This window comes from Marmota monax, unplaced genomic scaffold, assembly GCF_021218885.2.
Source record: "Marmota monax isolate L192 unplaced genomic scaffold, Marmota_monax_Labrador192_F-V1.1 WCK01_AAM20220418_F8-fsc00166, whole genome shotgun sequence".
Classification (NCBI taxonomy): Eukaryota; Metazoa; Chordata; class Mammalia; order Rodentia; family Sciuridae; genus Marmota; species Marmota monax.
In genome coordinates this window covers 164,988-190,606 of record NW_026693344.1, presented here as the reverse complement: position 1 = coordinate 190,606, position 25,619 = coordinate 164,988, and the positions used below count along the sequence as shown (strand labels likewise).

The 25,619-nt window shown below is 38.1% G+C and overlaps 1 protein-coding gene across 1 annotated transcript in view; it reads left to right on the top strand.

Annotated features, from left to right (window-relative positions):
• The window catches only part of Asah2 (N-acylsphingosine amidohydrolase 2), an 87,621-nt gene that overhangs the window by 25,576 nt on the left and 36,426 nt on the right, over window positions 1-25,619 (top strand). Inside the window, exons 3-8 of the mRNA XM_046456787.2 lie at window positions 762-890; window positions 3,201-3,379; window positions 4,872-5,024; window positions 12,063-12,239; window positions 13,538-13,665; window positions 14,784-14,861. Coding sequence (XP_046312743.1) covers window positions 764-890; window positions 3,201-3,379; window positions 4,872-5,024; window positions 12,063-12,239; window positions 13,538-13,665; window positions 14,784-14,861 — 842 coding nt within the window. The 5' untranslated portion in view covers window positions 762-763. The remainder of the gene's footprint in view (window positions 1-761; window positions 891-3,200; window positions 3,380-4,871; window positions 5,025-12,062; window positions 12,240-13,537; window positions 13,666-14,783; window positions 14,862-25,619) is intronic.

Genomic DNA, 25,619 nt, shown 5'->3' with positions numbered 1-25,619 from the left:
TGCATGTCCCAGCTGCAGGAACACCAGCTACTGCTGTATTTTATGAACTATTTTAAAAGAAAATGTGAAATATCAGATTTATAAATGTAAGCTCTATTTTTACAGATAAACTATAAATGCATTTTTTTCCTTGCCATCTCACTCAAATTGAAACCAAACATTGTCTGGGCCACACTGAATGCATTAATTTCTTGCCATTTCTCAATACATGGGGTGGCAGCATCTTAGCCACAAATTGCTCCTTTTAAGGAGCAGTCCTGGGAGTCTCATATCACTGCTCAGGTTTCTTCAAGCATGGGTTAAGAAAAATGGGTTCTGAAGTTCCCACCTGGCACTCTAATAGACCTTTAGCACTAGTTTCCTGTAAACTCCCTTTAAAGACAGGGAGGAATATGGTGGTCTCTGTTTCATCAACCTAATGATAAATACTCAGAAGAAGTATCCTTTGTACGCGTGATCTTATTTTTATAGAAATTCTATGAGATATGTACCAACAGTGGAATGCAAATAGATTGTGTTGTGAAGCATTTGGATAACACATCTAAGCTTTTCAAAAACACTATTGTAATTGGTCTTGTCTGTTGTGGTCTGGGATATGGAAGCCATGGTAAATATGTTCTGTTTGCCATCCTTGCCACGGTCAAGATGAAAGCTAAGATGTTTTAGCCTTGAGAAGCTCAATGCGTATGAATTTTCACCCATGATTCTGTCTTTTTATTCCTCTCCATGTTTCTTCTCCCATTTCTGCTTTGCCTCAAGAGAAATGGCCAAGCGTACTTTCTCCACATTGGAGACATTCCTGATTTTTCTCCTTGTAATGATGACTGCCATCACAGTGGCCCTTCTCAGCCTCTTGTTCATTACCAGTGGGACCATCGAAAACCACAAAGGCAAGTGTCATGGGCCCTCTTAGATGCTCTTCCTCGGTCTTAATTATTGGGGGATACCAAGGTGAGAAACTGTATCTGCTGATAGTTCAATGTGTGCTTCAGGGAGATGGGATGGTCCTTTCCTTTACATTAATTATTCTTTCTGCCTTGATAGCAGTTTTTATCAAATTTACCTTTGTCCCTAAAGATACAGTTAAGAGACACGTGCACATATTTGCCTTTAGCTTTCCCATTAATCTATGCCCAGTTCAAGATTCTTCAAAGCCTGGTAATGTCAGCTTTTACCCCAAGTTTCTAATCTTTCTGTCTCCTTGTTGGCAGCGTCTGTTTTCTCCTGGAGACAAAACAAACAAAACAAAAAAGAAAAAAAGACCCCTGAATGTCAGTCTATGAAAAGCCTTAAGAAAGGGAGCCTCCAATTCAAATCCTACAGGCCAATCAAATTCTTCCACCAGGTTTGAGTGGAGAGACAGAACAGAGTGGGGGCAGGTTCAATTCTGATGAAGGGGATCCATAGCTTGTTGTGCTCTTTGTCATGATACGGCATGGTCTCAGATCTCCCAAGTTTTCAAGAAAAGCTGGAAATTGAGATTTTTTTTTAAGGTGTCTCTGATTTTTTTTTGTATTTGATATTGGAAACAAATTGAGTTTTTGAAAACTATAAAAAACTATATAGGCTACATTTATAGGCAATCTTAGCACTGTGTTCCATCCAGGTTTTGGTGGAGTCTCTGCTTCCATGTTTGGTAACATGCCTGTTAGGCGATGGAGAGTGTGGGGAGGAGCGATTCCATGCTTTGACCAAAGTAAAGAGAGGTCTGTCGCCAGGCAGAATGGAAAAGCAGATGGATGGTTCACTTCCACTTTCCTTTTCGTGGCCTCTTCTCTTTTCTAGAGTATTCTCTATCATGTTCTGTTGCTTTGAGTTCCCTGTGGATTCAAAAAAAAAACAGGTATCCTCTATTATAGCAGTAGCCAGAGTGGGGTCTTGCTCTGCTAGAAATGAGAGGATCCTTGGGATTTATTTAAAACCATAGATTCTAACTCCACCTAGGATTTGGCCACAAGAGCATCTGATTCTGAGTTTGAGAATCTAAATTGGACCTGGGATCTACCGCATGTTCACTGTGAAATCTTGGTAAAGTCACTGCTCTGAGTTTCAGTTTTCTTATCTGTAAACCTGAAGAGGTTGGACTTGGTGATCTATGACTGTTTTTGGTTCAAAAATTCTGGAATCCCAAAAGATGTTAGCTATAAATCTCTAGCCCAAGAACCTTCTGACCACTAACACTTTGTGACACCAATATTTGCAATCTTGGCTATTCCTTGGCTATTGTCTGGGGGTTGAAACAAAAAAGAAAATGTATATGAAAATGTCTAAATATGTAAGGAAGACCAAAGCTATCTACCAATCATTGCTCTAAATTTTAAGAATGTAATAATACCGTTGTTGTTCCAAACAACCGTAGGAAGAGGATACTATTATTGTCTACATTATGTAGTTGAGAAAATTGAAGTGAAATAAGTTAAGCAAGGTATTGCATTAGTAATAGGTAGAGTCGGGTTTCAAAACCAGGCAGTTAGTTTTTGATCTAACTAATCTCTGTGTCATTCTGGCTCCTTTGATAATTCATATGTGTTTGTGTATTAGAAATACATGCATGCATGCATTAATATGGTATATTAATGCATGTGGATAAATAGATGTGAACATAATTACAAAAAGGTGGAACTATGTCAACAAGCATACAGGATCTGGGCTTTGAAAGGCCAAGGAGGACCAGGGCAGGGTAGAGATATCTGGGTGGCATCCTGGAGGAGCTGAGCTAGATCTAGGTGTGATGGAAATGGATCTGTTCTGAAGCAAGTGATAGAGACCAGTTGGCAGAGAGGAAAAGAGTGAGAGGTCTGAATGGAGAGAATGGAAGAAAAAAATCCCCAGAAGTTGGATTTAGCGAATCATATGAGAGGAGCCTGGTTCCTGTTTTGTTTGGCAGGGACATAAAAGCAGGGACAGTGAGGGCAGCAGACAACTGTGACAAGGAAAAGCTCATAATGACATTTCACAGAGCCTCTATTTGTTAGTCTGAAGCATTGCCAACCCCTCCCCCACCCCTCACCCCCCAAAAAAGATGCTGCTTAGAATTATGATCTCTATTTCTTCTGTTTTTTTTTCTCATGGTGTATCTTATATATAAAAAAAAAAATAAAGATTTTTTTCCTTGGGTACCTGAACTTATGTATTCTAATGGATACAGACAAAAAAAAAGTGGATGAAATGTTGTTTCTCAAATATCTTATCTATTTTAGATTCAGGAAACCATGGTTTTCCTACCACCCAAACCTCTCCAGTTACGCAGGACACCATAGCCACCCAAGCCTCTCCAGTTACTTGCACCCCAGAGCCACCTCTATTTCAGAACTTCAGTGGCTACCATATTGGTGTTGGGCGAGCTGACTGCACAGGACAAGTAGCGGATATCAATTTGGTAGGTTAATGATGGGCTTTTTAGGGAGGCTGTGAAACAAATAATTTTATTATTTTGCATTGTACGTTCATTGTTATCTTCTTCTAATCTTCCTATTGCCTTTGGTATTGTTTTTTTTAAATATTTTTAGTTGTAGTTGGACACTATACCTTTATTTCACTTATTTATTTTTATGTGGTGCTGAGGATCAAACCCAGGGTCGCGCACGTGCAAGGCAAGCACTCTACCACTGAGCCACGACCCCACCCCCTTTGGTATTGTTTAGCATTGGAAATATGATCCTATAAGGAAGAGGGAAATTTTTGTTCAGTCACAAGTCCTTTGTAAAGTCAATTATCAGTTCTACGAGGTAACTGTGGGCTCAGAGCTATCTAATTTAATGATTTTGTCAAAAGAAGCCAAAATATCTCTGAATTGAAGATTTGAGGCTTTCAATCTCTCACTCGAAAAACATAGGCAACTGTAGCTGGAACTGTAAACTTAGTATGAGCTAACACCAGGTAAGCCAAATAAAATACTTCTATAGGTCAGGAGGGGCCTATTGACTGATAGCATGCAAATTCTTGGCTATGGTGGTAGAAGTACCTATTTATGGTTTTTATTTTTTGTCTTTCTGAAAGAATTTATTCTCCTATGCTTGTGCCTAAGAAACCAGAACATGAATGTCCGATGGGATTTGCTTCCTGTTACCAAGTAATTTTTATATTCTAAGAGTTATTCCCAGCTGTCTCTTCTAAAAAGTGACTTGGAATGGGAACCCTAAGTGAACACTCTAATGAGAGATAAAGTTAATGGTAGAAGGGGCATTCTGAAGGTATGGGTGTAGTCTTTACAGGTGGGTTTTATGAATAGTGACAAAAGGAGCTTGGGATAGATGCCTGTGATCTGACTTGGCTTTGCTTAGGGAGAGATAACATGGTAAAAGCCGGGGTGAAGTACCTCAGTAAAGATAACTTAATCATAAAGATACCATTATCTTCAGAGGAAAAAAAATCACACACCAAACAACGATTGTGAGACAGGCAGGCTCCAATCTTCAGGATGTTCCTGAACAATGTCGGGTAGAGGTACAGAAAATATTTCCTTCTTTAGTACCTTAAGCAGACAGACGAAAAACTTTCATTTTCAAGAACAGAATGGCTATCAAAGGGTTTCCAGTGTAGAAATGGAATTCTTGAGCCATACTAGCTCTTTCCTTGACATGCACCAGTGAATGTTTTCTGCCTTATTAATACATTGCCTTTACATTTGAGTAGAAGATTAAAGTCACTATTATGATTTTGGCTTTATTATTTAACATTTTTTTTTATTATTTGGCTTTATTATTAACAAATTATTCTTGAAAACACATTAGTTATCTCACTTAGAGCTATGGGTTCATGTGGTTTTTATTTTTTGTCTTTCTGAAAGAATTTATTCTCCTATGCTTGTGCCTTCTTTCCATTAGTAGGTGAGTGGGCTAGCATGGCTCTCATTCTCCCCTTCTCTTTAGATGGGCTATGGCAAATCTGGCCAGAACGCTCGAGGCATCCTCACAAGGCTGTATAGTCGTGCATTCATCATGGCGGAACCCACTGGACCAAACCGACGAATAGTGTTTGTCAGTGTTGACATAGGCATGATATCCCAGAGACTCAGGCTGGAGGTAGGTAATTGAAGGCCAAATGAAATGATGTGATTTAAAGGAAGTCTGGGTGAACAAAACATGATGGCCTAAGCACTCTTGGTTTCTCACAGTGAGCCTCTACCATCAATAGAAGCTCTCATCCAGCAGACAATCGTACAAGAATGAGCCCCATTATTGAGTCTAAGTCATCTTGATCAAAACTCACTCTCAGTTCTGCAGATGTCTTGTCATTAAGAATGTTAATATTTTTTGAAAGCTTATTATATTCCAGGTGACTTTCACATATATTCTTTCACTAAATCATTCCTCGTTAGAAGTTTGAGAGCATCGATTCATCACTCATCTCTCAAGTTCTCAGACAATTGAGAAGGCATGCAAGGAGTCAAATGAGAATTAAAAGGCAACATTGAAATGAGGTTAGCTATGGGTTGGTAACTGTAGAAACTGGGTGATAGGCACAGGGAGTTAATTATATTATTCTGGTCATTTTTGTATGAGTTTGAAAATTTATATGACAAATATTATAAAAGAATATAACATCAGCTCTATTAATCTTTAAACTGTATTGTAGAATATGGCAGACTTTTCTGTGATTTTTTTCCTCCCCAATTTAGAACTTGTTACCTGCCTGTGGGGATAATTAAGCTTAGCAAAAAGTTACATGGTGTCCTGGGCTGCCTGAAACATATAAAGATTAGAGAAAGAAAAGGAGAGGGAGGAGCAGAGAGGGAGAGAGGAAGATAGGGAAGGAAGGAAAAATGGGGCAGAATAAAATGATGGATATTAGAGTTCCAGTTCTATCTCTTGAAGTACACTTTCAAGCTTTTGACCCAGTGAAGTTTTTTTTCATAAGATCAGGTCACAATGAGTGAATGCTCTATTCAGGTCTGTTCACATAGTCATGAATGTGAGAAAGAGGAGAGGCTGGAGCCCTGGCCAGAACAATGACTGTTAAGTGCTGGTCATGCAGTGCCATGTTCTGTGAGTCTCCCCTGTGCTGCTCTGGCTGTGTGAAGAGGCCAGCCAAGGGGTGGTGAGATGGTCTAAAGGCACTGTTCCAATATCTCCCTCCCTGGGGTGTAGGGTGGGAGCCTCTCCCATCTCTGGAAACAGGAGGGGGCATTGAGTGTTTTCCTCCCTCCTACATTTAACAACAGAACTCAGAGGTGGCTTTGCTGTTGTCCCCATATCATGGATAAGGCAACTGAGTCTCAAAGAAGGTAAGTAACTTTCCAAAATTCAGACAGTTAGCAAATGTGGGATCTGGGTTCTGAACACATGTGTGCCTAATCCCAGAGCCCATGTCTCCCAAACCCACCTGAGAAGTTGCCTCCTATACCTGAAGGGAGGTGGAAACTCTGCGGGGAAGAGGGATAAGGGATGCTGATCACCTGGGCCTTTCCTAAAGAGAAATCAGCTCAATTTAAGTTATGAGAGAGGAAGGACTTGGAGAATTGACTTTCCTGATTTCAAGAAAGGTCTGGCTTGTGACTCAAAAGGGAAATGGGGGCAAGGAGCTCTTGCCTGAGATCCCTCTCCCAGTTTCTCAGGTAAGAGGCTACCTGCCTGAGTGCCAAGAGCTCCTATAGACCGTGCCAACCCATTCACATCCACCCATTCATCATCCATTCATCAGCCTAACAACTGCCAGCCTCTCCATTTATCTATTCAATCACCATCCATCCATTTATCCACCAACCACCCATTCATCCATCATCCATCCATTTATCTACCATCCATCCACCGTATTCCATCGATAGATTGATGGATCCATCCACCCATTCATCCATCATCTATTCATCCAAGAACCCTTGTTCTTAAAAGACATTATTATTTTAGAGGGTGAAATATGCTGACCACCTGCTTTAAAGACATTATTATTTTAGAGGGTGAAATATGCTGACCACCTGCTTTTTGTAAGCACTTTGCTGGCCACTACAGGGGACACACAGCTAAGTGAGTCATACTCATGTCCCTTATGTGTTCACCATCTAGTTGGGGCATAAAAGGAAGAGTATTTTCAGTAACACACATTATTCTCTGGAGTAAAGTATACTGGTATATTATTTATTGATTACTGTGTAATAACTTATCCCAAAGCACAGTGATTTAAAACAACAAACATTATTATTCCACTTGGTCTGTTGGTTAGGAGTTCCGAACTGGCTTGGCTCTGTGGTTTTGGCCTCAGTTTTCTTGCAATCAAGATGATGGCAAAGAATGCAGACATTTAAGAATGAGCCTTGGGCTGGAGTTGTGGCTTAGTAGTAGAGGATGCCTAGCATGCACGGGGTCCTGGGTTCAATCCTCAGCACTACGTAAAAATAAATAAACAAAATAAAGGTATCGTGTACAACTAAAAAAAAAAAAAAGAATGAACCTTAAATTTAAGGATCAATTTGGGATTTGAATTCTCATTGCAAGATGGTTCACTCCTGTGGTTGTTGGCAGAAAACCTCAATTACTCACTCCATATTCTGATGGATTCCTTTGGAGGGAGTATCCCAAGAGAAAGAACAAGGAGGAATCCACAGTGCCTTTTATAACCATGTCTTATAAGTTACTATTACTTTCACCCTATTCTATTAAGCAAGTCACTAAATCTAGTTCATACTTACAGGTGGGAAAATTAAGCTTTAACTCTTGTAGGAAATACTGAAGAATTTTTAGAATATGTATAGTATTTTAAGATCAGCACAAAGGGATTCAGGAAATGGTAATTATGAAGACATTTTCATTGTGGAAATGACATTTGAGTGTGCAGAATTTTAAAAGTTTACAATGAGAGATGACATACCATATGGAAGGGACAGCATGAACAACGAGATTTGAAAGGGAGAGACAGAGACTCTCTTCTGAGGGAACAGAAGAATTCTGTTAGGACACATGGAGTCAGGTCTTAAGATGTATCTGGATGGTGTGTTGGCTGTAATGTGGAAGGCCTGGGAATGCAAGGTCTTTATTTTTTAATTCTGGGAGTGTTGTGGAATTTTATAAAACTTTTGAATGGTAATATAAACACTATTTTGGTTTAGGATGATTAATCAGACAGTGATGTTTGATATGGATTGGAATAAAGTGGAGCTAGAGATAAAGACATAAATTAGCAGACTTTAAGGTGCTTTTTTTAGTTGTAGATGGACACAGTACCTTTTTTTGTCTATTTATTTTTATGTGGTACTGAAGATTGAACTCAGGGCCTTGCCCAGCTAGGCAAGTACTCTACCACTGAGCCTCAGCCCCAGCCCATCAGATTTTTAATATTGAGATTTTATTTGTAAGAGTCCAGTTAGGAAAACAGTATCATACTAGGTATTTAAAACAGAGGACATTTAATACAGGGGAATTTTACAAGGTGTTGGAGGATTGAAAGAGATAGAAAGAGAAATTAAGGTGGCAGAAGGGTTTTTAACATTGCCTGACAATTTCTCCTATGTCATTTGAGGTTGGCACAAAGATCTTAAACCAATGAGGTGACAGTGAGATTTCATGTGGGTAAGGGATGAAATTAAATGCTTATGAGATTTGGGGATGAATAGACATAAAAACTAACACATAATAAGCCAGGTACTGTTCTAAGTGCCAGCCTTATATTTTTATATATGAATTCATATATGTGTGTGTGATATATATATTATATATATATATAGCATTATATATATTTATGAAGAGCATTATGTATATGTGTGTGTATATATATATATATATATATATATATATATATGAAGAACAATATATAAAACATTTTAACATGGAACAAAGTTTGTATATATAAACTTGTTTAATCCTCTAAGCAACTCTATGAGAGAGTACTGATGTTATGTCCTTAGACAGACTGTGAAGCTAAATTGTAGACCATCAAGTAACTTATCCAGAGTTACACAGTGAAGAACTGTCAGAGCTGGGATTTGAACTTTAGGCATTTTGGTGCCAGAGTTATTATTATACTATACTACTTTTCTAAGGAACTAAAGAAAACAGAAGAGTCAAAGGTAGACTTTGGGGCTGGAATGGTGAGGGGAGAGGGGCTTAATGTGTTGGTTTATAGATGAGGTCATGTCATAGTGGGTACCATGCAACATATCTTCCTATTTTTATTTTTCCATGCAATCTGAGACCCAGTGGGAAGGCCTTTAAATAAACCAACTTAGTTATTCCATATTAACTCAAAGGAAGGTGTGAAAAATAAAAGTAGCTATATAAGTGCCATTAAGCTTATCTTTAACACCTGGTTTGAGGTAGGTTCTCCATCTCAGCTTCAAGACTAATGACATTTCCAGCATGGAATGAAGATTAGAAAGGATCTCTGAGCAGTGAGGCAAGGCAGGAAAACGGAATGACTTTCTAATAGTCTATATCATTCTCTCAAGAGTATCTGGGATAGGAAACGAAATGGGAATGGAAGACAAAGAAGTCAGCTACATACATTAACATAACTGCATTGTTCTATATTAAAATACCCTTTCTTTCAAGAAAGGGCAAATGTGCTTGTAATAATGGTTATTTGCATGCATGATTATTCTATTATTATTTCATATATTTTATTTTCCCTCAAAGTCCTGTGGGTCTGGCTTCTTACCAGAGATTATGATTTAGGAAAAGGTACCTGCAGTCGTGGGTGTGCTATTTGTAGCTTTTTTTGTTCAAGATTCATTGTGTGTGTGTGTGTGTGTGTGTGTGTGTGTGTGTGTGTGTGAAGCTGGGAATAGAACCCTGGTCTTCAGACATGCTAGGCAGGTGTGCCACCACTGAGCCACATCCCCATACCTCATTATTACTATCTTTTTAAGAACTTGATTCTTGAACAGAAATGAATTAATACATTTAATTCTAAAATCCCAATGTTGTAGTCTTAGGAATAAACTGAGTGGGGTTAGGGAGTTTTAAAGTTGACTTGCAGTTCTACTTTTCTATTACCTTCCTGTCTTGGTGCAGAATTTCAAGAATTTCAGCCTTTGACTTTAGTTCAGCTTGGTGGTGTCCCTTCATCAATTATTTCCTCTTCTCCCAGACATTTTTTTTTCTTCTGCATGGTGTGGTAGTTACTGTGCAGAAGCATTTGTGGAAGCAATAGGAGTTGAGGTTGGACTTAGGGTGAAACAGAAGGAATACAAACTCACTGGGATGGAGGATGAGGGCTGCTTGGTTAGAGGGATGTTAGTTGCGCTCTTTCATATTTCCTTCCCATAATTGCTGCTTCATGCTTCAGTGTTGCTTATGTGGACATGGTAACCAAACAATTGTTCTTTGGGGTATGGAGATGTTAATGAGGCAAGATAGTGTGCAAGATATTCTTTATGCTTTAATGACCACATGGGTAGAATGAGTAGCATCACTCTTCAGTTGAGGGAGAAGTTGCATGGCTGCCTTCATCTCTGTTAACTATGCAGTGCATAAGCTGCTACTTCCCTGTGGACTAGTGGTGTTCTGGAAGTGGATTGCACCAGCTCATGAGAGATTGTTGTTAATTGTTAAGGAATGTTGTGGTTTGGTTGTTAAACTTTTGGCAGTTTTAAAATTGACCATGGTGGGAGCATTGACACCACAGAAATCGGCAACCACATATGAGGGCTTCCCCGCTTCCCTAGAGAGATGGTTTATCAGACATTCTATGCCATATTCAAGGTAAACATTGCTAATGGTTGCTTTGGGTTTGACACTTTTGCTGGATCATTTTCGTATTTTTCATAAAGGAGCCACAATAACACCAAACTTCAGATTGCAGCTGATTAAAGCACAATCAGAAGTAGGTACTCAGCAACATCATCAATTTTCTGTTTTCTTGTTGCATGTGCACCATACAAAGACACTAGTCATGCACTTGCATATTAATTGACTAATTCAGTGAACATTTACCAAGAATCTTTATCTTAATTGTCTATTGCTAAAAAACAGATCATCCAAACCATAGTGGCTTAAAGCAGTAATAGTCATGTATTACCACAGAAGGTTTCTGTGGGTTGGAAATCCCAGAGTGGCTGGGTCGGGCACCTCTGACTTGTGTTAGAGCAGAAGTCACACATTATTTTTTCTGTGTTGTGGGGTGGCACACAGATGTTGACTGGGGCTGCAGTTGTTTGGAGACTTGCCTGAGGTTGAAGAAATCTTCTTCTAGCAAGTCATGCTGGTAAGATGGTTCTTCTTCACGTGGACCTTTCATGAGATTACTGGGGTGTCCTTACATCACACTGGATGACTTGCCTTAGACCAGTAGATGTAATTCAGAGATAGTGAATTCTCCATCTTGCAAAGTGATGCAGTAAAGTAGCTAAGAGGCCTAGCCAAGTCTCTTCACTGTGCCTGTAAGGCTTCATGCCAGATACTACATGGCTAGCTTCTTTCTCCAGGTAATCCTCTGCTAAAGAGCACCCCTCTTCAGAAAGGTCTTTCCTCACTAACTCCTGCCACTTTCTTTTTTCTTATGCATCAATGTTTCTTTTTATAACATTTGTCACTGTATGACATACTGTCACATATTTATTTTCTTGTTTATTATCTTTCTCCTTCATTCGAGTAAAAACGTCTTCAAGATAGGAATTTGCCATATTTCATGTGCTCAGAGCAGGTGCCTGAATGTTAATGCTATGTGTTGAATGATGAATGGTTTAAGAATACTGGCTCAATAGTCAGACTCAGATTTGGAGTCTGATTCTGCTACATTTTAGATGGGTCAGAAAATTAATTTCTGGAAGGTGCCTCTGCTCACCACTCTCCTACCAATGAATTATTTAACTTCTGTACCCTTCAGTGTTCTGAGTTAAAAAAAAAAGAGGTCCACAATACCTACTTCTTGGGATTGTTCTAAATATTTTCAAATGACATTATATATATATAATACCTAGGATTGTGCTTGCACATAGCAATCTATAAAATGTTAGCTATTGCTATAGCTGTTACTGTTGTTCTCGTTATTGTTACTATAATAGTAAACAGAGTGGGGCCACATGAAAGGGGTATCAAAGGGATGGATCAGTGATTAAACTCAGGAGACGCTTTTCTCATGCTGAGTTTGTATGTTATCCCCTTTGTTGGTTCATTTTTCTTTTTTTCCTAAAGGTCCTGAACAGACTGCAGAGTAAATACGGCTCCCTGTACAGAAGAGACAATGTTATCCTGAGTGGCACTCACACACACTCGGGTCCAGCAGGATATTTCCAGTACACTATATTTGTCATTGCCAGTGAAGGATTTAGCAATCGAACCTTTGAGTACATGGTCACTGGTATTGTGAAGGTAGGCAAAGAGTCCCCAAGGCAGCTGTTCCTGACCCTTCTTACCTGGGTTTTAGGAGTGATTTGGCGTGACACAGAGACTCCCTCTAGGATCCAGGTCTGACATAAAAGTGTTAGTGCCTTTCTATCTTTCTCCTTCCTGACTCTCTTTGGCTTCTGGTTCTGAGCCACAGACTGTTAGGCAAGAGGCACTGATTGATAGGAACAGGAGGCTTCTATGGCAGTAAGCCCCAAGCCATCTAAAGACAGAAAACACTTTGTTGGTGACTCTTATAAATTATAAGGCCTCACATGATCTGTTCCCTGCACAGAGTCACTGGAAGAGGAACTTATCAAAGAACTACAATTGCAAATAACTTAATATTTCTTTATATGTCTCAAAGAATGAAGAGGATACAATTGGTAAAAACACATCCTCATTCTCAAGTCTTCTTCAGCAGAACCAACCCCCCTGGGGACTTCTCACCAACACCCTCAAGCTCCTCACCATTCCTAGCTCAAATGCCTTGTCCCCGCCCTCCCCTGTGCTCCGGCTACTGTTTGTGCACAGAGGTCTTGTGTATGTTGTTCTTCCTCCCTAGGCCTTCCAGGTTTAGTCTCTACTTTTCCTCACAAAGTCACCCCAAATTTCATCTGGCAAAGGCAGAATTTTCTTTACAACAGTGTTTTTCACACTGTGGCTAGCAGTGTGTTCATAGCTTGTAAAATAAATTTTGGAGGTGGCAATAAGTGTTACATGCAGAAGCACTTCAATAGAATAGATGGGAAAATATCGCAGTACATGACCCACAGTGAGGATAGAGTTTGTCTTATGTACTTTTGTCTTAGGGTGCATATGTTGGTTTGTAATAAGTTATGATGAAAAATGTATCTCTCACTGTGGTTTCAGTTAAAAAAAAAAAAGGAAAAACAAGTTTGAAAAACTGCCTTAGAGGGTGGTGGGATGGAGAGGGCAGAGAGGGTGGAACACTTGTATGTTAACAAATCATGCCCCAGTGTCTTGGGAGTCAAGTCTGCTATATTGGCCATTTAAATGGCAGTCCTGAGGGCAGAGGTCACAAGAGCTAATGGACACTCTTCTTACCTACACACAGCACTTCCTCTGTCTCAGCCCTGAAGGCCCTATCTGTTTACCTACAGATGACAACAGCCATGTGGCTGTTCAGCTTTTAACCTATAGTGGGGACACCTTACAAAGGAAATTGTTTATAGGGCTCTTCTTTTACATGGATTAAGTCGTCACCTCCACCAGGATGTCGAAGCTTACAACTCCCTCTTCTTCCTTCTTTTAACTTTCAGAGCATCGAGATAGCACATGAAAATATGAAACCAGCCAAAATCTTCATCAATAAAGGAGATGTCGAGGGTGTGCAGATCAATCGAAGTCCTACATCTTACCTTAGGAATCCACAGTCAGAGAGAGCAAGGTGAGGGAAATGATCAAAACAGCATCATTGCATTTCCCTTGAGAAAAGCCACAAAATCAAAAAGTTGTTATTGGTGGCCATGGTAGGATCCTAGGAGAGTATGAAAGCTAAAATAATTTTAGAACATGTTCATCTAGGGCAAGCAGAAACAAAGAGTGAATATAATAATGAACTCCCAATATTTTCTTTTCATATATTTCTGTCCTTTGTTGGCGTAGGGAGCCATGGTAGATGTCTAAAGTACTCTGGGCTGTGAAATCAGGCACAAGTATTCAACTTAGCTTTATCACTTCCTAATTGTGTGGCCTTTAAGAATTTACTTAATTTATTGACTCTTAGCTTTGTCATCTGTAAAATGGAGACTAAAATGTGCATAACACATTTTTGTTAAATTAAAAAATAGCTGTTTTATTATGTGTTATGTAGAAGGAATCATCTAAATTCCTCAGAGTGGGGCAAGGGAAAGAAGATTAAAACATAAAAATAAAAAAGAGAATCTGGAAGGAAAAGCAAGAAATGAAACCAACATAACTAAATTAAACATCTAAAGGAGACGATTTTTTTTTAAATAGTTGGTTACAAGGTTGTAACAGAAGAGAAGTACTTGGCTGCTATGGCATTGTACAACATCTGTTTCAACTTGACTTTGACATTTTATATTTGTCTGCATATTTTTCAATGGCTTTCAGAGGTATTGATTTTTAGAAACTAAAATCTGATTTTCCTTGAAAAGACATAAAGGAACACTTAAGTTGCAGGTATTGAATGATTTTGGTTTTGTATACTCCTGCACATTCCAAGAGATTCCATTAAAAGTTGATAAGTAGAAATGTCAAAGACAAATCATTTTCTAAAAATCATTTTCTATATGTTATATAATATTACATCTATTATATAAAAATATATAGTTCAACTCTGGTCAGTTTACTTAGTCCTCCTAAGGTCAATCATGATTACGAACCATTTCCTTACTGAAGAGTGAGGTACTGGATGGGGTTCACAGAACTGTTGCTTTTCAAGGAATATCACTGAGGCATTTTTTTTCCAGCTTTTATTATTTGCCATACATGAGGGCCAGTCTTTAACATAGAACTAAGTATCTTTATTTTACTGACTAGGTATTCTTCAAATACAGACAAGGAAATGCTACTCTTGAAAATAGTGGATTTGAATGGAGATGACATGGGCCTTATCAGGTACTCTATTTTCTTTTTCTTCTTCTTCTTCTTTTTAAATGTGTCTGGAGATCTTTCCTTAATTACCGGGAGAAAAAAGAGACTAGAGTAGTACCCATAGATGCTGAAAAAAAATATGGGGTTAAGAGTTCAGGCTTGGAATGACGTCATATACAACTGGGGCCCAGTCATGGAGCTTTGGGCAAGGTTCTCAGTCTCTCAGGGCTTAGTGTGTGGCCTGTAAATTAGGGCTGATATAAGGATGACCCAGTGAGGAGTCTTGGTGAGGCGCTCAGCATAGCTTCTGGCACAGGACATAAATACTCAGTAAATGTTGGTGTTCATTACTTCATCAGATGGAAAGCTTCTATCATGTGGACAGTTATTTCTTGATAAAATAAGAAAATAACCTGACCAATCAGGCAAGTGACTACGGGTTTAACACTTTTTATATTTTCCTAAGAGGATCAAATCTAATGCAAGGCAGTGCCAATTAGGAATAGGAAGAACTCAGCACATATTTTAACTGTTATATGGCAGTGACAATATATAGGAAAACGGATTTGGTTTTCTTCAAAAAGTAGGAATTTACATTCCTATGTGATTTTGGTCATTGAAATTGGACCGACTCAGGAATTGACTGGGTGGGTAACGTTGTTCTAGACACCTTGACCTGTGGACTTATAAACGATACAAAAATGCCCTCAGAGAAATGTTTAATAGTGCTTGGGTGCTAAAGTCAAATGGCTTGGATTTACTCTGGACTCTCATCCTTATTAACTGTGTGACTTTAGACAAGTTATGTGACTACTCTATCTCCCAGTTTTCTTATCCCTATACAATTTTGAGCATTCTATGGGAGGAAGGTGGTTTTTGCTTTGTTAAAACATTGATAAATGGGGCTGGGGATGTGGCTCAAGCGGTAGCGCGCTCGCCTGGCATGCGTGTGGCCCGGGTTCGATCCTCAGCACCACATGCAAACAAAGATGTTGTGTCCGCCGAGAACTAAAAAATAAATATTAAAAAAAACTAAAAAAAAAAAAAAACCATTGATAAGTATTAGAGTGATGGCAAAGAGTTGGCCAAGTAGAACCATGAAATATCTAAATGAAAGATTCTATGTGAGTAAAACTAAAAGCAAATTTTTAAAAATTAAAGTAAATTAAAAGTAACCCAGTACTGAAGAAAAATAGACTATGATACATAGTTTATCACATACCCAGTTTGGCTCTAAAACTAGGTGGAGTAGTTTCATGGTGATAAAGAGTTGAAGTTTCAGGGTAAGGTTGACTTGGGTTCACATTCAAGCCCTGCTTTGCCTGGGGAAAATTATACCTACTTAGACTTCAGTTATTCTATTTGAAAGTGGGAATAATAATACCATATAGAATGGTTTGGGGATTAAATGAGATAATGCATGCAAAATTGTAATTTTGTGCATGGCATAGACAACAAAATCCTTTTAGCTAAAAGACAAGGTAGAATATAATTTGCCTCTGCTAAATAATTCCATTATTGGCATATAAAAGTGCTTGAAACTTTTAGCATTGGAATTACTTTTTTGGGTATAAAATGAGGTTACTAAAAACTCCCTGATAAACTTTGCTAGGTGGGCTGACATGATAAGATTTATTCTTCCATTACAATAAATTCATCTACTGATTAATTGCCACCTAGCATTTAACTCAGAATTTCTAAATGTCAGTCATGCAACTGTGTTGCTTTGGGTATGTTATGATGAATAAGACACAGTTCCTCTCTTCACGAGTCTTACAGGTTAGTGGGGTGTCTGGGGTGGGTGACAAGATAAATAGATAAGTCATCATAACATAAATCAGATGGCCAAAAGTGCTGTTATATAGGCATAAACAAATGCTATGGGACTTTGGATGATGTAGCCATGAGTTCTTGGGCACACTGTGAAAGGTTTCCAAGAGAAAATGACATTGGAGCTGGACCTTGAAGGAGTCATGGGATTTCTCAAGGCGTCATGGAGACAGTGAGTTCTGAGGCAAGAGTGAATGCTAGGTCAGAGAGTAGGTGGGAAGTGTACTGAATAGGGAAGGAAGATCTAGATTGTGGTTCATGTTGGTATGGAATTTGATTAGGACATAAATCTCTGACAAGTTATGTTGAGTATACCATGTTTGTTGGGAGAAGGTGGTTTTTTGCTTTGTTTTGTCAGCTTTTTCACTGCTGTGACCAAAAGACCTGACAAGAACAATTTTAGAGAAAGGAAACTTTATTTGGCTCATGATTTCAGAGGTCTCAGTCCATAGATGGCTGACTCCATTCTTCAGGACCTGAGGTGAGGCAGAACATCATGGCAGGATGTGTGGTGGAGCAAAGCATCTCAGGACTTAGCAAGAAGCAGAGAGAGATAGAATCCCCTTACCACAGACAAAATATATACCCCAAAGACATATCCACCAATGACTCATCTCCTTACTGCCTATAGTTATCATCCAGTTAATCCCTGTCAGAGTATTAATGCACTGATTAAGTTAAGGGTGTTGTAACTCAATCATTTCACCTGTAAGCTTTCTTGCATTGTCTCACACATGAGCTTTTGGGGGATACCTTATCTCTAAGCCATAACTTCCTTATAGTTTCTATTTAACCTCTTGGACTGATGGTTGATTTTATTCATGATTCCCTTTTATTAGTTTCTAAATCATTTAACAATGGGAAAAGAAAAATTTAAAAAGCTAGCTTTTTGTCCAGATGTTCTTCACCCTTTTGTGTATAACTGTACTACATATCTGGAAGTCTCAGGGTCAATGGTCAAGGTTATAGTAAAGGTTTTCCATCTGCTGTGCTTAACATGCTGCAGTAATTTTCTATTGTTTCTATAGCTGCCATATGTTATCCTTGATGTAATTGCTCCTGCAATTGCCTCTGGTTTCATAGTGATAATAACTCTTCGAATACATTAAAAATGATCTAAAACATAAAGTGAAATATGGGATGTTAGGTAACTAAGCCACCACAAGTAGGTGTCTGCTGTTAGATTCCCAAGGTGTAAGGAGTTTGGAAACACAGAATCAGAATTCTAGAGCATTGAGATCATCTAGTTCAACCTTCACCTGGGGAGCAAAAGTCATGTGGCCTGCCCAGTGTCACAGCAAAGACTCCTCTTCACACTGAAACTCTACCAAAGTTCATAATTCCTTCCTACTTTTATTTTTGTTTTCCTTTCTTCAGTCAACAAGTCTACATGAGGCACCTAATATGTGCCACCTATACTTTTAGTCCTTGGAATGATGCATTCCCTGGCCTTGGAATCCAGAACCAAATACCTTGGAATCAAATACCTAAGTTTGTGTTCCTTGAATGAATCCCTTAAACTCTCTGAGACTTTTCTCACATTTCTCAATATGGGTATCCTATCTTCTTTTTACGAAGAGATTATTATTTGTTCACTCATTCATTTATTAAATCTCTGTGGAGTGTGTATGTCATGAACTGAGCTAGTCCTAGGAATACAATCATGAGCAAAATCAGACATAGCTGCTGCCCTTTATAGTCTACTGATGGAGATAGAAGGCATATAAATAGACACAAAATACAAATAAAATTACAGTTGGCTTAAGTGCTAATTTAACAAATTGTATAATAATAATAATAATAATAATAATAATAATAATAATAATAACAATGTTATATACTGAATTATAATGAGATTAAGTAGGAAGGAAGGTGTGTGTAGAATTATCTTGAAGAATTTTGATCATGTCAGAAGATTTGAAAATGTTTCCCTAAGGAACAGAAAAAAGCTGAAGGAAGAATAGGAATTAACTGGCAAAATGGGGTATAGAAAAGAACACTTAGCACAGAGGGAGAAAGATGTGTAAAAGCTCTGGGATCCTTTTGACTTATGGGAGGTCTGTATGTCTGGAGCACAAAGGACAAAGGGTCAGAGTGTTGTGAGATACAGCAAGAGATTAGATGTCACAATAAAGACTTTGGTTTTGGGCTGTGGCTGTAGCTCAGTGGCAGAGCACTTGACTAGCATCTGTGAGGCACTGGGTTCAATCCTCAGCAGCACCATATACAAATAAATAAAATAAAAAGTATTAAAAAAAAGAATTTGGTTTTTATACTAAGAGAAATGGAAAATCATTACAGTATTTTAAGCTGGGATTGGGTAGGGACTATTGAAAGGTTAGGAACAACAGAGACTTGAGGAATGAAATAAATCTATGTGGGCAAATCTCTTTCATAGGTCACAAAACCCTCTACAATTGTCAGTCCCTCACTTGACCTATGTCAGGAAAATATCTATACCTTTTTGGACATAGAGAACATATTGGGAATGTTCTGAATTAAAATATAAGCCAAATATAAATATAAGAAAAAATATATACAAAATCTACTTTGGGAAACTTTGGAAGGCACCCCAGAGTCTGTCATCCAGAGGAGACAAAACAGAGCCTTGAGAAATTCTGATACATTAAGTCAGCACATGTATGAAGAAAGTATGAAGGAGGAGAACAAAACAGAGGTTTAAAAAAGAAAGAAAGAAAGAAAGAAAGAAAGAAAGAAAGAGAAGTCACCAAGAAAGGAACCCAAATGGCAGCTCTGGTTAGTGGAATAGCCACTTGTCACACAGCCAGCCTGGTGAAAGCAGCCCTGAGCGGCTGGGAAGATGGGCTTGGGCTGCAACAGAACAGCCAGCATCTTGCTTTACTTCCCTTGAGTTTGCCGGAGTGGCATGAATTCCTCTTTTTCTTCCCTTTCTTTGCTTTCTGTCAGCCCTCTAAGAATCAGTATGATGTGGTTCCTATTTATTGGAGTCAGAGGGAAGGTCTCAGCAGGTATTTGAATGATTGCTTAATTGCCTTCTATTTTATTTATTGCTAATCCTTGAATTCTTACAGAAAGGGAACCACCATTTGACCCAGCTCTCCCTCTCCTCGGTCTATACCCAGAGGACTTAAAAATAGCACACTACAGGGACACAGCCACATCAATGTTTATAGCAGCACAATTCACAATAGCTAAACTGTGGAACCAACCTAGATGCCCTTCAATAGATGAATGGATAAAGAAAATATGGCATATATACACAATGGAATATTACTCAGCAAAAAAATAGAATAAAATCATGGCATTTGCAGGTAAATGGATGGCGTTAGAGAAGATAATGCTAAGTGAAGTTAGCCAATCCCCCCAAATCATATGACATATGTTTTCTCTGATATAAAGAGGCTGATTCATAGTGAAGTAGGGAGGGAGAGCATGGGAGGAAGAATAGACAAACTCTAGATAGTGCAGACAGGTGGGAAGGGAAGGGAGGGGGCATGGGGTTAGAAATGATGGTGGAATGTGATGGACATCATTATTCAAAGTACATGCATGAGGACATGAATTGGTGTGAACATACTTTATATACAGAGATGTGAAAAATTGTGCTTTATATGTGTAATAAGAATTGTAATGCATTCCACCATCACATATAAATAAAAAATATTAATTAATAAAAAAAAGAAAGGGATCCTGTAAGGGCACTCTTCAAAGACATTTTAAAAAATAACAGGGTAGTGATTTGTATAAGCTATTTGAATAATTTGTGTACAAACAGAAAAAATCCAATTTGTGGAATTACACTAATTTATTTGAGTCATATTGACTTACAGAACTCAGACGTGCCTGTGTGTTTAAATCTCCTCTACCCTTTATAACTATGACTTTTTGATTTACAATGTCCATCTATACTGCTTCTTCCACTCTACCCTGTCTACTCTCCCCTTAGTTCACTTGATCCTATTCAAATTGCAAATGTCAAAAACTTAGTGACTGCCATTCACAACACTATTTTTGACCTCTTTAAAAATCCGTCTCACCTGATCTTTGTCTTCATAAATGCCTCTATTTGCATTAAATCTGGTTTATAAAGCCCTGCTGTCTGCCACTGTATCACTGATATATTTTTTTCCCTGTAAGTTGATCTGAATCTTAACGCCTTCTTCCTGCTCTGCCTCTCTTGTCCGCATGCTCACGTGCTTCTCTAGTAGAGCACAGGCCATGGGTGTGTAGTGAGCTCTCACCCTGCGTCTGGTCCATTTTCACATAAGGAGAAGGTACTGGGTCGGGACTTTTTTCATGACAAGGGTGATGACAGTTGGCTGACAACAGAGATAAATCAGGCTTGTTAGATTGTCCCAAGTTTAGAAAACAAAGCCGTAAAAACCAGTTGGCAGGAGACATTGGACTTGACTGTTGGAAAGTTTTAACCTGAAGAAATTTTGAGGGCTGGGGATATGGCTCAAGCAGTAGTGCGCTCGCCTGGCATGCGGCCGGCCCGGGTTCGATCCTCAGCACCACTGGATACAAAGATGCTGTGTACACCAAAAACTAAAAGAAAAATAAATATTAAAAAATTCTGTCTCTCTCTCTCTCACTCTTTCTAAAAAAAAAAAAAAAGGAAATTTTGAAGGTTATTTTTTTAAGGTTATATTTTTTCCGAGTATTATTATTATTATTATTGGTATTTAAATAAGATGTATTCACCATATTTAAAAAAAAAACTTGAAAAAATATAGAAAGTAGAAAGGAAAAAAATTTAAATCAAAATTATACCTCCAAATTGTACCCCAAACTATCCATGGTTAATATTCAGGTAATTTGCATCTATTCTCTTTCCTATGTGGAGCTCATAAGAAGAAATAAGCATGTCTGCAAGGTCCTGCTGCAGAGCTGGAAGCTTATTTGGTTTTACTCACTTTGGGCACTGAAACTTCAAAATACTATGAAAATGTTAACAATGTTATTTTCATGTATTAAGACAATCGTGTGGTTTTTAAGTTGCTTGCTCAGTTTTGTAGTGACTCTCTGAATATCTAAAAATGATTTGTTTTAAATTTGAAAGATAAATATCGTTAACTCGACTTTTTGTAGGTTAGAATTTGCCATGTATATATATTTTTTCCTGTCATTTTCATTTAATCTTTCTTTGTTCTCATGTTTTAAGAGTATCTCTTATGAATACCATATAGCTCTATTTATTCATTTTGTATTCTGACTATCTTTCAATGAGTGAGTTGAGTCTATTTTCAGAAATTGTGATTATTATATGTCTGGACTTTTCTCTATCTCCCCATTCTTTGTTATTCTATTAATATTTTCTTACATAGCCTTAGACTTTTTTTTCTAAACATTTATAATATTTTTATTTAAAAGATGAGATTTTAGTGCATATATAGTTTGATGATTTTTTTCATTAGCACCTTATGAATATATTTAAGTGCTAGTTAGTATTTTTTTAAATCACCATTTAAAAATTTCTATATAGTAGTTCATCATAGATATTAGAAAATACTCAACCCAATCAACAATCATTGGGTATTTAAATTGTTTACAGGTTTTTCCATCATAAAATACATTGTGATAAGAATTCTTAAATAAATAATATTTGCCAATGATTCCTTAAGCTAAATTCCTAGAAGTGGGATTGCTGAGCCAAACGGAATGTTTAAATTGTAAAACTCTTCCTATAAACTGCCAAACAGCCCTCTGGAAAGGTTTTTCTGGTTTACACTCCTACTGCAAACAGGAGCAGAATGTCCTGGGCTCTTGCCAATCATGTGTATTATCATACATTATAATAACTGCCAAGCAACAGACTCAACAAAGCCAAATTAAGATGTTTTCCTTTGAATTTCCTCAGTTCTTAGTTGGTTTGAATTAAAAAAAAATCTTCTCAGCTATTTCCTGGTTTTGTTTTGTTGATCACTTAATCATACCAGTTAGGGCTCAAGAAATTTGATTTACATAACTTAATGAAATCCACCCAAACAAGATCTTTCTCCAAAATCCTTATCGGAGAGGGCATTTTAAAATTTATTTTTTATTTTTGAGGGGCCTCTTTTCATTCAGTGTTTCTGAAAAATAAGAATAGCGTGAATTGAGAAGTATATCACTTCTCTGGCACAGAGCTGGCAGACATCTTTCCAGGATGCTGCCACCAGGTTTACCTGTAAATGCAGAAGAACCTTTCTCTAAGAGTTTAGTCTTTATTCTTTGCTTCTGCTGGTTTAAAATTCAGGTTACCCCTTAGGTAGAATGCTGGGCTGCAAAGTCCTTATAGTTTAACATTATCAATGAAACATCCTTTCCTCTCTTTCCTCCCAACAGTTTATAGTGGGGTGGGATGGGGAGGATTGGAGGGAGGTGACAGAGAGGCATGTTCATCAAAGCAATAAATGCCAACAACTACGACAGACAGAAGGTTTAGTCTTTATTCATTCCAGTGACTCCCACTTTTGAAGACCTATTTCCTGCTCCTGCAAAGTCTCCTGTAGATGGGGTAGTTCTGCACAGCACATATGGGATTGGCCAGAACTATTCACATGCTCCCACCCTGCAAGTGGGGCTGGGACCTAGAAGAGCTTATGGGTGTTTCATGAGCACTCAAGTATCTGCCACAAGAGGGCAGAGCATCCTCGTATAATTATTCATGTTCATGCTCTATGGTATGTGTGAAATACACACACACCCATACACCATATATCGGAGCATTTTCTCAGTCTTATGAATGCTGTATGTATTTATGCTCAGAGTTTTGTGCCCTTCCTTATCATCATCATCATTTGTAGCAGCAGTAGCAGTATCAGCATTGTCAACATCATCATAGTGAACGTTTATTTCATTCTTAGTATAAGACCGTATTTGTGCTAAGCTCTTTACTTATGCTAGTTCTTTTAAGTATTGAATATTGTGAAGTGGCTACTACTATTATCATTATGTTACAGACAGGAATATTGGAAATTCAATTAAGTTAAGTAGCTTGTACCTGACTCCAGAACTGGTCTGCTTGGGAACTGTAATACATGACCTCTGTATCAGTTTCCAAGGGAAGCCACATATTATGACAGACTGGGTGGCTCAAAACAACAGGAATGTATTGTCTCACAGATCGGGAGGCCCAAAGTCCAAAATTAAGGCATTCACAGAGTCGGTTCCTTCCAGAGGTTCTGAGGAACAACCTGTTCCTTGTCTCTCTCTCCACTTGGCTTCCTTGCCTTATAGATATATTACTTCAATATCTGCGTTTATTGTCATATCACTTTCTTCTTTGGGTGCCTCGGTTTTTTCCTTCTTGTTATAAGACTATCAGTCATCGGATTAGAGACTGTACTAAGTCAGTATGGATTTAGTCAATCTAAGACTAAGACCTTGATTACATCTATAAAGATCTTCCAAAATAAGCCACACTCTGAAGTTCTAGGTAAATATAAATTTTGGGGGGAACTGTTCTACCCACTATGGCCTCCTTTATTGTATTTACCCAAAGAGCTTGTATATTACCATGAATCGTCATGAACACAACCTTTGAATGGTTGTACCCAATTCTGTTTTTCTATTTAGTTTACAGGAGGTCACAAATAACACCACTTAGGCCCCTGGGTATAAATCTTACAGTCATATTCTTTTCTGGGCTGACAGAGGTTCCTGGCTTGGTGAGCTGTGCAGGGGCTGTATTTAATCCCTACTCAGCTCTACTACCAACCACCTTTTTATACAGTGCAACCTACATACTGGACCTGGGGGTCCAAGTCTGAGAGACTGAAACTTGACTTCCACTGAGGTTCTATTAGTTTATGAATTTTTATGGTACTTTTATTTTCTGTTTTACAGTAGAAAATATACAATGTCTGAATTGAAAGAGGTTCTAGAGATCTTTTTCTCTAAATGCCTCATTCACACAGGAGAAAAACATCATTATTCTATGTTGTGCTAGTTGGCGTTCAATTGCTGTGTCAAAATGCCTCAGAAAATCAACTTAAAGGAGAAAAGATTCACTTATGATTCCAGGGGTTTAGTCTGTGATCACTTGGCTCTGTTTTTTCTGGGCCTGTGATAAGACAGAACAACTTGGCAAGGAGCATGTACTGGAATAAGATGCTCACCTCATGGTGGTTAGGAAGCAAAAGAGAAAGGTATACTCATGGACATGCCCTCAATGATCTACTTCCTCCAAGCAGGCTCCACCTCCTCAAATGTCCACCATCTCCCATGAACCCATTAAGTTAAGAATCTATCAATGAGTGAGTCCAAGGATAAGGTCAGAGCCCTCAGAATCCAGTCATCTCCCAAAGGCACCAGCTCTGAATACTGCTGCAATGTGAGCCAAGCCTTCAACCTATGAGCTTTGGGGACATTTCAGAGCCAGATCATAATATATTTATATATTAAAAATATATTATATATAATATAAATATGTGTATATTTATACATGTTACATATACATATTATATATATTTTAACCTTTATTTTATTTATTTATGTGGTGCTGAGGATTGACCCTAGTGCCTCATTGCTAGGCAAATGCTCTACCACTGAGCCCCAACCCCAGCCCCAGCCCCAAATTTTAAACAGGGTCTCATTAAGTTTCTTAGGGCCTTACTAAATTACCGAGACTGGTCTTGAACTTGTGGTTGTTCTTCCTTAGCCTCCTGAGGTGCTGAAATTGCGGGCATGTACAACCAAAACATATATTAATATGCTGCTTATTGATTCATAAAATATGGTTGAAATTTGTTATTTTTCAGTCTCAGGAATAAAGATCCAAGAATTTTAACTGATTTTGCTACAAACGAAGATAAAATCTCCAGTCCTTTGACTTTCCTCAGTATTCTTGATTGTACTATGTTGGTTGGGATATAGGCCTGTATCCCATGTTCCACCTAGGTATTTAAATAATGACATCATCATTATTTAAAAATGTTTATTATTTGGGAAATGTTCATCCTCTTAGATCTGTACTCAAACACCTTC